The 14059-nt window shown below is 36.3% G+C and overlaps 1 protein-coding gene across 1 annotated transcript in view; it reads right to left on the bottom strand.

Moving 5' to 3' along the window:
• Positions 1–240: 240 nt before the first annotated feature.
• Eif3e (eukaryotic translation initiation factor 3 subunit E) overlaps positions 241–14059 on the bottom strand; it is a 28436-nt gene continuing 14617 nt past the window's right edge. The window contains exons 6-13 of the mRNA XM_075961062.1: positions 13822–13947; positions 13142–13266; positions 9667–9793; positions 8870–8971; positions 7339–7448; positions 2015–2117; positions 1286–1420; positions 241–428 (exon numbers count right to left, since the gene is read on the bottom strand). Coding sequence (XP_075817177.1) covers positions 390–428; positions 1286–1420; positions 2015–2117; positions 7339–7448; positions 8870–8971; positions 9667–9793; positions 13142–13266; positions 13822–13947 — 867 coding nt within the window. The 3' untranslated portion in view covers positions 241–389. The remainder of the gene's footprint in view (positions 429–1285; positions 1421–2014; positions 2118–7338; positions 7449–8869; positions 8972–9666; positions 9794–13141; positions 13267–13821; positions 13948–14059) is intronic.

Raw genomic sequence — 14059 nt, 5'->3', positions numbered from 1 at the left:
GGTGACCTAAAGATAGTTCTGTACCTCAACCACAAGGTACACAAATCTGCACATATTTAAAAAAGAGCCACTTACACATCCTGTTCCCATGCCAATACTCTGTAATGTACTGTCCTACAGTACCCTGGGAAACTGGATTTACACATGGATCTCTTATATGGGTTTAGCAACTAGGAATATAATTGTTTGAAAACCAAGTTAATGAAACACACTTGCACATACAAGGAAACTCAAACAAGATAAAAGTGAATCATGGCCAATTTTATTCAAATTCTCCAAAATTTACAGCAAACATGTCAAATGCTCCTAAAAATGTATGTTGTTCTTTATATATATAATGGTTACTGTGTCTTTTATTGATTCCTTTTTCTTCTTTTCTTTAGAATTCTTTAATAGAAGCCAGAATCTTGGGTTGCCCAGTTGGGAGCCTAAAATACATGCAGAGAGAAACCATCAAGATGGAAACCCCATGTTAAAAGAGAAGAAGGAAGTACAAACACCTCATCACTGGTACAGCTTTTGGACGGGAATAAAGCACACCAATAATCAGTCACTAACATGGTAACAATAATCAAATTTATTCTGGACATAGAGGAAAAACAGTAAACAAGAAAAAATTATCGTATAAACTACTGTTCAGTTTCAGTTCTACTAGACTTGGTTGTAGAATGCAATTGTAAATCCACTCTAACCTATTCTGGTCTCAATTCAATGAGTCCTTAAATATTCTGAGTTACTTACTAACACTTTCTACCCTCAGTTGTATGTGCTCAGTGTGTAAGTAGAATTACAAATGCTTTGGAATTTTGAAGTCACAAGGCCACTCAAATTCCATGAACGTCTAAAAAAACAAGGGATCTCTACTAAAAAGAGAAGTGGATATTTTTGGACAGTTATTTATGAACATCAAATAAAAGATAAAATTAAAATTTATGTAAGATCAGCATAGAAAGCAGTATTTTTATAGAACTGTGTCTTTAGCGTTAGAAAGGACACACATTTCAAGTACATGTAAGGTATCATCTATCGACATCAACATATGCTGAGCCCTGAGGAAGCAAGTTAATGAAGTCACGTAAGAAGAGTAAAAGAAAAAAACAACCCAGTTATAATTAGGAACCTAACATATTTAAGACAAAATTTACTTTCTTGAACAAAATACTTAAAAGCTTAAAAGGAAACACAAAATTAGAACTAACCAATACTGATATGTTCTCAATGTTCATGTAACAGTTGTTACATTATTGCTACATACCAAACAGAATGGAAAATGCTTGGCTCTTACCTCTGATCTACTGTTCTGATTGAGTTTCTTTTCGATATTCATGGCCAACATTTGGCTTCTAAAAGAAAGACTTTTTGTCTTTTCAATCACTTGCTGATAGGGTGATACTGCATTGTTACCCATTACCACGTGACCCTAAAATGAAAGACAAATTATTACTGTAGCAAAACCAATGAGTGGAGCGTCTCAGTAAATCTGAGCATAACACAATACCACCCGCCTGCTGCACACCTATACACTGTACGGGGACAAGAACATTCACCCAGCAAGAAAACATAGGAGGTACTACCATCTTCAAACAAAAAACTGTCACCCAACTACTTTTTGGTGGGACATATAGTACTAGAAATGGGCTGCCACGGAACAGGCAGGAACTCTGTCAGAGTTACAGTTCTGTCCTGGTATACCCCTAGGCCTGATGACGGCTGCCATCCTGGTTTTACTTTTCCATTTTGAGGGTATTTGCCCAGTATGGCCTTCAATCCAGCCTCAGAGCCCAACTAGGGGCAATTACAGGCCTGCATCACCAGGCTCAACCTAACCAAGTTTCCTGAACAGGTGCTGTGTTGTGCATGACTGTAATTCCAGCAGAGGAGGCACCTGGCCAGCCTCATCTTCACAGTGAGACCCTGTCTCAAACAAAGTATACAGAATAAAATTTCTAATGGAAAATTTGTAGTTATTCCGTGACTGTTAAACAGCATGTACCAAACCTACTATAATACTCACTAGTTTGGAGTCAATCTTGGCATCCAACCTTGCATTTCTAATCAGATTCACAATCCATCGCTCAGCTTCTTCTGGAGTCATATTCAGTTTATCTGCTAGCATACTAAGGACAGACAGACGTACACATTTAGTTTTTATAGACAGTGTTTGACTTATACTTTGCATAGACTTCAGATCCTTCTTCAGGATCTTGGACATGACTATTAACTATGTACCCCATATCTAGAAGGAAGTCCCTCAATTGCTCCTTTAATTATGTTTTCTCATCTACTCTCACCATGAAAAGCACTGTACTCCAGCAGACACACTAACCTTTCTTCACACTCCCAACTTTACTTTAGGGTCTCTGCACAGGCCATCCCTCTAGCTTTCCCTCACTTGAATCACTTGTCTCTTACATGGAAACAAAGGACGGTGATAAATCATCCCAAGAATACAGACCTTTGTGAGCTCCTTGTTTACTATGCACCCAGAAAAGAGAGCCATGCAACTCATAAAGGAGCCACCAAATGAATACCTAACTGCCTGACTCCTACTCTAGCCACAATCTGATTCAGGCTCGGGTACTAGTTTCCATTATCTGTATAATCTGTATCTTGAGCCCTTAATCTATTTCACATAGTTGTTTAATCCTAAAACCCAACCATCAGTTTATTTCCCAGCTCTTTTCAAATCTTAAAAAAAAAAAAATCTCAATACAAAAAGCATAAACTTTCAAGTCATGTCTTCCTCCAATTTAGCTATAATCTAAGTTTTCAGCTTCCAGTTATTCCCCCTCATGAATACCATATGCCACTGCTAGCAAATCAGTTAGCTCTCTTCCTTCCCATCACTCACTCAATGAAATATGAACTGGCTTTGATGCTTGTGACAAACATCAACTCTGAGTATTTAAGCTGAGAAGTAAGGGAGTAGGCATTTTACCTAATCCCTAAATAGATCAACAACAACAACTATAAAACCAAAAACCTAAAAGATCTATGAGAGATACAACAGGATTTAGCAAAGCTAAACCAAAAACCAATTCTAGCCTGGAGAGCTGACCAAAGTAAACACCTGATTTCAGATTTTAAAAGCAAGAAATCACACTCTACACAGTAACTCTTAACTGAAATCAATATCCCTTTCCTTTATACTCACATTCTAACATGGCTGCAGGGACACAGCGGAGCTGCTTAGACTCTCCACCTTAGGTGGGCGGGCTATTCAAGGTCCCCACTGTACTGCGTTTCTTGACTCTTAATAAAATAAGTTCTAAGAGTATTGGTACATTACTTTGATGGAACCTCAGGTAATCTAAGTTACCAATCACTTCAAGAACAAATTAAAGAATATAAAAACTAGGCTGGCAAAATGGATTGGCATGCAAAGGTGGAAAGACCTAGTTCAGTAAAGCTGCCATTTGACCTGGTATGCCTGTGCTGGGGTCTCCCCCGCCTCCTCCGCCCCGACCCCTGCTCTGTCTCTCAAATTCATGCAAAACACTAAAATACCAAAGCTTGAAAGATAAAGATAAATTCCTAGACCTGGATTGGGGGGGGGGGGCTTGGACTTCCCTTAGGGCAGGAAACCCTGACTCCTCTTAGGACTGAAGAGGGAGGGAGAGAGGAAGTGGGAGGGAAATGGGAGGAGGGGAGGAAGTGGAAATTTTTAATAAATAAATTAATTAATTAAAAAAAGATGGCTTAGGCAACTCTACAAAATGCTCTAAAATGAATCCTCCCAATCTAAACAAACACAAATTCTAGATGCAAACAGTACTAAAACTCTTAACTGTGTCTGGAGCAATTTCAAAGTAGACCTAAATAGTTTCTCTAAAACTTGCTTCAGACATCTTTATGTTGACTAGTTTATCAGATACCAGATACAAAAACATAACAAATAAGTTAAGAAAGCAAATAATCTTCAACACCAAACAAAAGCAGTATCTATCCTCAGTCCAGTTACTTTAACTAAGCTTGTTCATGCTTCCAGCACAAACCAGGTATTTCTCTTTGTTTCTGTGAAGTAATTGATAGCAGCAGACATATTTACAAACATTACATAAATATCTTGATCTAGAGACTTAACTGGGTTTTTATTGATCCCAGATTGACTATCTATCAAGTAGTAATCCCGTGTCTTGAGGATGGTCTCTTTCTCTACTCTGAAATCCCACAGTGGTTAGTTATTCTGCCCATCTTAGCACAGATTTGGGAGACCAGCACTTCACAAAGGATATTAGTATTGACTTCATACAACCTGCTTTTCCAAATTTTAGTTGACAAGTTTTGTTTTTTTTTTTAATTTCAAACATTATTGACTAAAGGTCAAGATATGAAGACTGCAGCCAAGCTTTAATTAATATTGTATATATATATATATACACACACACACACACACACACACACACACACACAAACATGTATACATACACATATACACATTACAGTTGTCGCATTCAGCACTTGGTGTTTCTGAAATGTCTGTGTCCTGCTCTCACAGTTAGTCATAGTTTCTTAGCAGAGTCTTTAATTAGTTCTCATAGCATGCTCTTACAGATATACAGGCCTTTCTTCCTGTGTACTGTTTAAAGACAAAGGTTAGTTCTGTTGGTCATTTTTATGGATTCTGTCATTGGAATCTGAATGAAGAGATCTACTGCATTTTTAATCCTAATATAAATACTTTATATTACTCTCAGCTGCTGTTATTCTAGTCTAGTAAAACTTTAATAACATGAAATTATTCAATATAGTAAAGATAGTATGATACTGGTCTATCAATTACTCTAAAGAGATGTAATTTACATGGATAAAAAAATCAAGTGACAGGACGTGATTATTTAATTTCTGGCTATGATTTGGGATAATCAACCCAAGGTACAGCAAGGCAACCTTGCTATACCTCACAACTGTATGTGCCAAACAAAACTAAAGATTTTGTGATACAGAATTAAAAGCTGTAATGGACTTCATGTTTACTCTTTGGCTCAGCTGGTATTCTAAACAATTTATATGAAGATTGTTTCTAATAATATAAACTGTTCACAACAAAACAATTCAAGGTGAAGAGCAATACAATGTAGGCTTTACCAGCCTAAGCTTGGTAATCCAGGATGACCTAGGTTTGCTGGATATCAAACCTCAAGGTTTCCAGCTAAATAAAAGAGTACAGAGTCAGTATTTCTACAAGTCGTGAGGTTCCAAAGAAATGTATGAAAAATGTATGCTAAAACATCATGAAGAAGGCCTGATTTAATATACGTGCATGCATACGCAACTATACATGTAAGTAATACTGCATGTGACAGTCAGCCAAATTGCTTCCACACAGACCAGCACACATATGCATACTCAACATTTGAAAACTCTGGTTCTAGAACTTGAAATATATGTCATGTTTCAAGGAGCTCAGGCTGAACAATGAAGATAGAAAACAGTTCCTCTACCACCATAGAAAGTTCTGTTTTTCTACACTCATCCTACTGAAAAGACTTAAAATCAGTTTTTCTATAGCTGTGCAGTACTGGATTCATAGTTTTTTCTAAGGGCTCTTGCAGATCAAAACTTCTGTTATTTGAAAACATTCATAGCCATACTAACCTGAATATGCCTAACGTACTATTTTGAAGAAAAATGATCCACATCAACATATTCCTTAAATTACTAATTTTTTTGTACTTTTAATCTTCTAAGGCAGGCAAAAAGAAGTTTAGACAACCTCAAGTAAATGCAGTGCAAGGACTAGAAGAACCCAGGGCTTTGGAATGCCTCTAGCAATTTAGTTAAAGATGTTTTAGAGATAGTCTAGCAAAAGAGAAAAGAGATCCAAGGAAAATTAAAATGTCCATAAGATAAATAGGAAAACTTTATGCACAGGTCAGTGTTCAAGAGCTTGCCTAACAATTACAAGGGCCTAGTTGGATTCTGGCAGTACAAAAGAGCAAGCCAAGCAATCAACACAGACAAAACCATAAGCATTCAGAGTCCTAGTCCATTACCATGACCAGGCTGCACATTTCACCCGAGTATGAACGCTTGGTCTCTTTCACTGTCAAACACAGTAAACATAAACCCAAATACCAACTTGTAAATGTAAAGAGCGAGAATTATCACAAATTCCTTATCCATGACACTTCAGAAGCACAATGCAAAGAAGCCTCACGATTTAAGATGTTCAGAGCACATTTACTCACTCAACAAAGATCCGCTATAAAACATAGGAGCAAGATGTATCTGGCCAAATACACATGCAAACAAAACAAATCAATTCCAACACAAAAGAGAACACAGCCTACGAGGGAATGGAGAAATTACAAAAGAAAACCAAAATATTAAGCATTCCTTTTTCACAGAGAAGCCCAATTACAAATCTCCAAAACAAATCCTCTAACCCAGGTAGCTGTCCATCAGCCCAGCCCTATGTGATGTGCCTGCCTTTTAAATCACACATCAATTTTTTATTAAGACTAGGAGGAAAATCAATTTTAAAAGGCATGCTTGCAAACTACAATGAAGCCCTAAGCCCCTAAGAAAGGCCCAGGGATCACACTGCAAGTCTAACTATGGACAACCACTTCAAGGACAACCCACTAAAATTAGGCAAGCATGGATAGATCTCTTACCAAAAACAAATGACATTAAGAAACAGAATTTGGTTTACACAAAATTCCTCAGAGGCAAACATTAAAAGCACTAAGTTTTTATGTTTTATATTTGACTTCATCTGTGGCCAAAGGGCACTAATAATTTTTGAAAGCCTAATACATGAAATTAGTTTCTAATAGGTCATGTACATTTCACAATTTTGCCAATTATTTTCTCACACAACAGAGAAACTTTCAACTCAACTTTACCACAAGCTTTCCATGTTTCAACATTTTAGGATGTCACAGCAGCTTACTATATGAGAATTCAAATATGTAATTAAATAAACAAACTTAATTAACAGAAATTATTACCAAATGTAGTAGTCTTACAACAAAATTTCCCATTTGCTAAGGGCTAACTCATTGCCCTACTGCTGAAAACCATCTTAAATAGCCCTTCCTAACGGCACGACACTATTGACTGTTTAAAAAGGTAACGGAAAGGAAGTTTAGGTTTTCAACTTGTCACTTGCAAAAATTTTATTCTGCCACACAAATAAAGACTAAAGATTCGCAAAATTCAAACACATTAAGATTTTCACAAATCATGAGCAAATTTTGTTTCTTCTAAAAGCAAAGAGAAACAAAAATGGAATCAAATGAAATCTTATTTCATGTATCATCATAATAAATGGCAATTACACAGATTATAAATAAAGGTAGAAAAATATATATCTGATCTGAGTGTTCTTACTTAATGCTGATACACTGGTGAATACGACAAAAGGTTTCAAATATGAAGAGACGGGCATTTTCAATGAAGTCCTCAAGACAAGCCACCAAGAAGAAGTCATTCACAAGCACCTATATGCATAAAATAGATTATAAAATTAATGTTGCTGACGACTGTTTCTAAAACTTGACTCACTTTGTCTACTTTATTGTTCTGTTCACTATAATCTACCTAAAAACCCTACAGCATACCAATTTCTAGAATATTGCTCATGCTTCAAATCCTTAATATTTTAAACAAGTAGTTATAAAATGATGGAAGAAAAACTTCAAGAAAGCCTCAGTGGCTCAATGATGATCTGAAACAGCAGAGCAACTTCCTGGCATGTTTTGTTTAGTCCAACATGCCCTAACTACTAAAAAGAAGAAATGGACTAAGGACATGAACTTTCTGCAACACAAGACAAACAGACTGAGAAAACAGTGCAAGAATGGCTACTATTTCAAAGACAGTAACAGTTAAAAGAGATTATTTCAACAGCAATGGTAATGATCACATGGTTATAAGATTACAAACTATCAAGATAAGATTTTAGTTTTCCATGTTGACTAATATTTAAAAAAATAGCACAATACATATTTCCATTCTTCCCCTTAGAGAAAAAAGATCCTAATTAAATTGTACACTTTTTCCCAAAATTTGATTTTAAAAGATGAAATTAGTTGAGCATGGCATCATACACCTACAATCCCAGCACTCAAGAACCTAAGGTACAAAGATCATGGGCCTAAGATCAGTTGAAGATAAATAACAAACTGTGCGCTCAACCCTGACCTAACCACAAAATATGTTGTGAATATGAGCTGATCAATTAATTAATTAACTAGATGTGGCAAAGCCCTGGATATGGCTCAGGGGGTAAAGCATCGCAAGCAAGCATAAACCCTGGAACCGACGCAACGGTGAAAGGACAAACAAGCCCCACAAAGCTCTTGTCTAGCTTCCACGTCTGTGCGCACAAACATTACAAAGTTCTTTAAAAATCAAACAAAACAAAACAAATGATAAAAGCAGCAGCAAAGCGTAAAGATGCCAGCCTTTAATACCAGTGTATGGGAGGCAGAGGCAAGTGAATGGGTCTCTGTGAGTCCATTGACAGTTTGGTCTACATATCAAGTTCCAGATTTTCTCTGGAAGAACTTGTCAACTAAACAAAAGGAAAGACTGGGTATAAAATCATAACTATAAAAATTTCCTGGTTTATAGGAAATGTTAAATATAATCACTTAAAAAATTCTAAAAATAACTCCAAGTATGAGTCAAAGTTGTGATACGTATGTACATATGAACCAGATTAGAAAAACAGAATTAAGGAGACCCAGATGCATTCAAAACAGCTGAGGCTTTAACTTCTGTAACCAATGGAGACAAATGCTAATTACACGACTTCATTCTACCAATAACCCATTTAGCTTCTTTTTTAATTCAATTACTTCAATACCACGTCTAGAAATTTAAAAATGTAAACTGATTAGTAAAAATTCATACTTACCGATTCACATTCCCTCAACTTTTTCTGAGCCCCATCAAAATCAAAGTTGACATATAAGCATTCAACAAATTCTGTAATTGGGTCTTTATATGTGTAAGACTCCTGTAAAATCAAGTCACATGTCCAGTTAGAGCTGGTGGAGCACTGTTTAGCACATTGCCTATTTAAAGTATCACCACTTTCCAGTTTTCTTATCATTAATTAACAGCAAATAATCCACTGTCCTATCTTCACAGCACCTAGTCAAACGCATAATCCCAGGGAACTCAGTAAGCCTGGAATACTGTCCAAAGTCTCGAAACTCTCAGAATTATTCAGAAGTTTTCAATTCTAATACTTAGACTCCTTTAGTCAATAAACAATGAACTTCTTCAGCTATGAAGATATAACCCTACTGTAACAATTGCTTCCTTGTATAAATGCATTATTATGTTAAATAAAGAGTTCTTATACTGTTTATGCTTGTTTTTTTGAGAAGCTCAATATAACTTTAACAGCAATGGCTTCTGTCCATCTTAAGAAATCTTACTATACATTCTATTCCAAAGGTCACCATCTAGTTGTGCAGGTAACAACTCCCCAAAACACCAAGAAGCAAGCCAGAGTCTTTGGAAGAAAGCACCAAGCATCACTCACACCACATCTGTCACAAAGATACTGGGAATTTACAGAAGTAAACGTTTAGGACTTGTCTCTCTTCTAACTTCATGTACACTTCCCTTCCACTTTATATATTTTCACTTACTTTAGAAGAGATCAAAGCTAAGGTTTCAGCGATTTAAGGTGTTTGGTTTTACCTGCTGAATAACTTTCACTAGGTCTTTCAGCACCTGCCGGCGTTTCCGCACATCTTTGTTCGTTATGACGGCAGTAGTCAGATAGCGGAGAATATGAGGACACATCGTCTGGATTGCATTAAGGTACCTAAAGTAAAAATACAACAATTACTTGATAGTCACTAAACTCCCACAATTTTCAATGTAAATAATTCAGTGTGAATTAAAGGAAACATCTGTCTACACTGTTTAACTTAAGACCGCAAACATTTAAGGGAACAACTACCTATAAAACCAGCAGAATTTAATGACAGGATGGGAACTGCACCACTACTGCCAAGAGTGAGTAGGAAGACTCATTCAAGAATCCAGTAAGTCCTTACTATTGCGGAATCGATGTTGGAAGGTCTCTAGATATACTATTAGTTTATCCCAAAAGCTCTGGAGACAGCTATGACTTAGACTCTCTCATAGGAACAGAGGAGAGAGACTTTGCATGTGCAGGTATTTTCACAGTGAGAACACTGGGCACGTACACAAACTAAATTTGCTGATGTAAAAGTAGAAACAATGAGGACATTATTAAAGTATTACATGGCCTGGATTAAATGTGTAGCAGTAGCAATCATGAAAAACAGGAATAGATGTGACATAAATGCCAATGGGGTCTTCACCATTAATTACCAAATCATGCTACTAGCGACGATGGACAACCTTCTAAGTCATTGCATTACTCTAACAACTTCCTTATATAGATCCAATACATACTAGTTGAGTACCTTCCCCACCAGGTATGATGTCGAGTTCAGAATTATGTCTGTAAAGATGATTTCTCAAAGCTATATATTCCAGTTCTAGAGTATAGATCCAGCTCCCATCAATAAAGTTGACTCCAAAGAAATTGTTCCTCCAATTATAAACTTCTCAGAAGATGAAATTCCAGGAAGCTTTTAAATATGGACTTCCCATGCTCTCCTAGACTGTAACATGAGCACATGCATATACACATGCAAGTGCACACACATCACTGTATTACATATTCCTACTGAATTCTTCAGGGTTTTAGAATTTAATACCTAATAATCTGCAAACTTATCATATGATACTAAACTTGCATTCTTTTCATACTCCTGTGAACCACTTCCTTGGGATACCGTTTCTGTGAATACATAGAAGCTGACAAAAATGATGTGAAGAACTAGGATGATTACACAGGTACTTATATAAGAGAAGTCAAATTTCTAAACTATTCTGACAAAATTAAAATAAAGCATTTGAATATATGTTTAAAAACATACGTTAAGTAATGAGACAAATAGAATTCCTTCATTGGGGATAACAGAGTTCAAATTTAGAAGTGCTTAAAAAAATTGATGGCAATTGAGTTGGACATGACAGTGCACACCTGTAATGTCCACACTTGGGAGCAGGATGCAGAAAATCAGGTGTTCAACTCATCCTTAGACACTAAAGTTCAAGGACAGTGTAGGCTCAATGAGATCATCTTTTTTTTTTTTTTTTTTTTGGTTTTTCGAGACAGGGTTTCTCTGTGGCTTTGGAGCCTGTCCTGGAACTAGCTCTGTAGACCAGGCTGGTCTCGAACTCACAGAGATCCGCCATCTTAAAAAAAAAGTAAATAAAAAAATATTTATTACACATTTTAAAATGTTTATTGGTTAATGCTGACCTATAATAAAATTTCCAAATATTTAATATTGGGGGGGGGGGTGGAGATGTTGCAATGCCAGAGCTCAAAGCCAGGGTCTTAGAAAAACTATACAGAAATGTAGCTCTACCACTAAGCTAACACCCCCAATTCTTATATTTAGCTTCTAAAATCATTTTTCTTTCTAGATACTAACTACTGCTATCTACTGACAAGCATATGGGAACACTTTATTGCTTATATAATTCAATTAAATTGTCTTAACATTGCTTCTTCGCATGCAACTGCACTACAGATTCATCACTTCCAGTTGAAGTTAGCTGAATGAATTTAGAAATATGGGACTTTTCCTTTGTGCTTGTAATGAGGTCTATGACATTCTAGAAGTGAGATGTGAGTTTGAACGGATCAGTCACAGATCTGTGCAGCAAGAAGTTCTGCTTCTTGTTTTAGCTTTGGACAGAACAGAAAACACACAAAGCTGCAAGGCCTGGCTTGTGATTCATATCATGCTGTCACTGAAATGACTTTACTAAAGCATAAATTTGACATGAAAGCACTGTTTCCCTTTGAAATCTCAGCCTGAATATTAGACTGCAGAAGTGAATCTCCATGTCCTGCTGTGCATGACAGGAGCCCAAGGGCAGCTGTAACTCAGAAAACATCTACCTTTCCCAGACCACGGCCCTGGTCCCACCTCAGCAACCATTCTAGTTTCAAACAAGTTCATTTGTCCTGGTTGTGTGTCTTTGGCTGCTGAAATAAAAAACAACTGAATCCCTACTGGTAAATGACTTTTCTTACTTGGCTAACAAAACAACTAATCAGAAACTCTATTTATTTATTTACTTATTTATTTGCACAAACACACACACACACACACCCTTATATCTGTAAGAGTCAAATCTGTGGTATATATCTGTGAATCAAAGAAGGATGATCACGTTTTAGGCAAGACTGAGGTACACAGAAAACCTCAGTAACAGTAAGAACTTTAAAAAGGTAAACAAAAAAATAAAATAAAAACAAAACAAAACTTCTGGCCAACAACACAATAGTGTAGTTAACAAATTTACAATGCAGTGGGTAGATTTCTTATCAAATCAAGATAAGCCAAAGGCCGGACAGGGTAAGTTGATACAAAAGGGACTCTTCCATGATATAACCTCTACCCTTCTTTCCCTTCCAATAATTTAGCATAAGTCTTAATTCCTTACACTTGAATATATAGTCAACCCTCAATATCAATAGAGGATTGGTTCCAAAATGCCATTGTTTCTCTAAATCTAGGGATGCTTAAGTCCCTTATAAAATTATGGGCTACAGCTTGCATATACTCCTGTATAATTAAAATAATCTCTAATTACCTATAATACCTAATAATATATAGTTTCTGTTTGTTGATATGGGATTTCCCTCTGTATGCTGTGATTACCATTGATAAATATAGTTACTGCTATATTATTTATGGAATAATTACAAGAAAATACCAGTACATATTTGGTAAAAATGAAATTTTTCTCAGTTGGTTACAGATATGTAACCCACTAAAATAGAGGAACAGCTGTATGCAGGACAACAGAGGCCCCTGTGACAATGCAAAGTCTGATTTAATCCTCTGGATGAGCCCTGAGTCTTCATGTTATCTATATTGTTGGTTCAGAAATCATACTTTAAGAGGAATTTTGAAAGACGGGCCTAGAGTTATCAAATAACTTACCTAATAGCTACATGTGAGGTTTTTAATTATCAAGTACTACAATCAAACAAAACTGGCAGGTGACAAATATAGATAATCAAAAACTAAAATTAAACAGTGAAGTAACTTACTGTGGTTGGTAAAGGAAGAGATCAATAATATTATCACGGCCTTTTGGATGATTGAAAAAAACAAACAGAGACCAATGAATGAGCCACGTTCGCTGTTGAAGAGACTGGAGCGGAGAACTCACAGACTGAAGGATTAAGAAATGTATACACAGGAAATATTAGTATGTGAAAAACAGACAAGCACTAAACATATGCAATCTCAAAACTGTAATTAGAACTAGACTGGAGTCTAAGGCATATACTAGCCAGGCATTATGATCAAGTCTGACTACTATCCTCTTCTCATGATATTTCAAACTATTACATTTTATAATCACTTCAGAAGACATTGTATAAACAAGGGCAGAAGTAAACAGTCCTCAATTTGTGTAGGTGGGTGACATTAACGTGGGTCTAGCCGTCACCTTTCAACAGCTCTCTACAGTAGGAGGCGGTTTCCACTGGCACAGACGTGAAGAGCTAAATCCTTTCCTCTATCGGTCAAACCAAGTGTGTCAGTCTTCAAAGTTAACAAAAGCAAATCAACTATGCTTTTTTGGTCAAGTCAAAACAGTAACAAAAACCCAAATATAAAAGAGTTTTATGTCTTATCCCTCTTAAGAGAGCAATGTTGTCCCATATCAGAAAACACGACAAGTACATAGAAATTTCAGAGAATCAATCCAGAACACATAACTCACGTTATTGTCTATGGTCTCTTTTAACCGAGTAAGGTCCTCCATGGCTGCATCCCAATTCTGCATTAAGATTTCAGAGGCCAATTTTCCCCAGAGTGAACTTAATGCATTTCTATCTGTTGCTGGAACCTGTAGGAACAATTAGTTATAGTCTCAATATTGTGCAGCAAGAATGTTGACTGGAGGTTTATGTCCCACCAGGTCCCGTAGCCGTTTAGTCCTGAAGAAACACCATTTACTC

The sequence above is a fragment of the Microtus pennsylvanicus genome, chromosome 2 (genome assembly GCF_037038515.1).
Source record: "Microtus pennsylvanicus isolate mMicPen1 chromosome 2, mMicPen1.hap1, whole genome shotgun sequence".
Taxonomy (NCBI): Eukaryota; Metazoa; Chordata; class Mammalia; order Rodentia; family Cricetidae; genus Microtus; species Microtus pennsylvanicus.
Note: the sequence above shows the minus strand (reverse complement) of the source record. Positions and strands in the feature narration are given on the sequence as shown.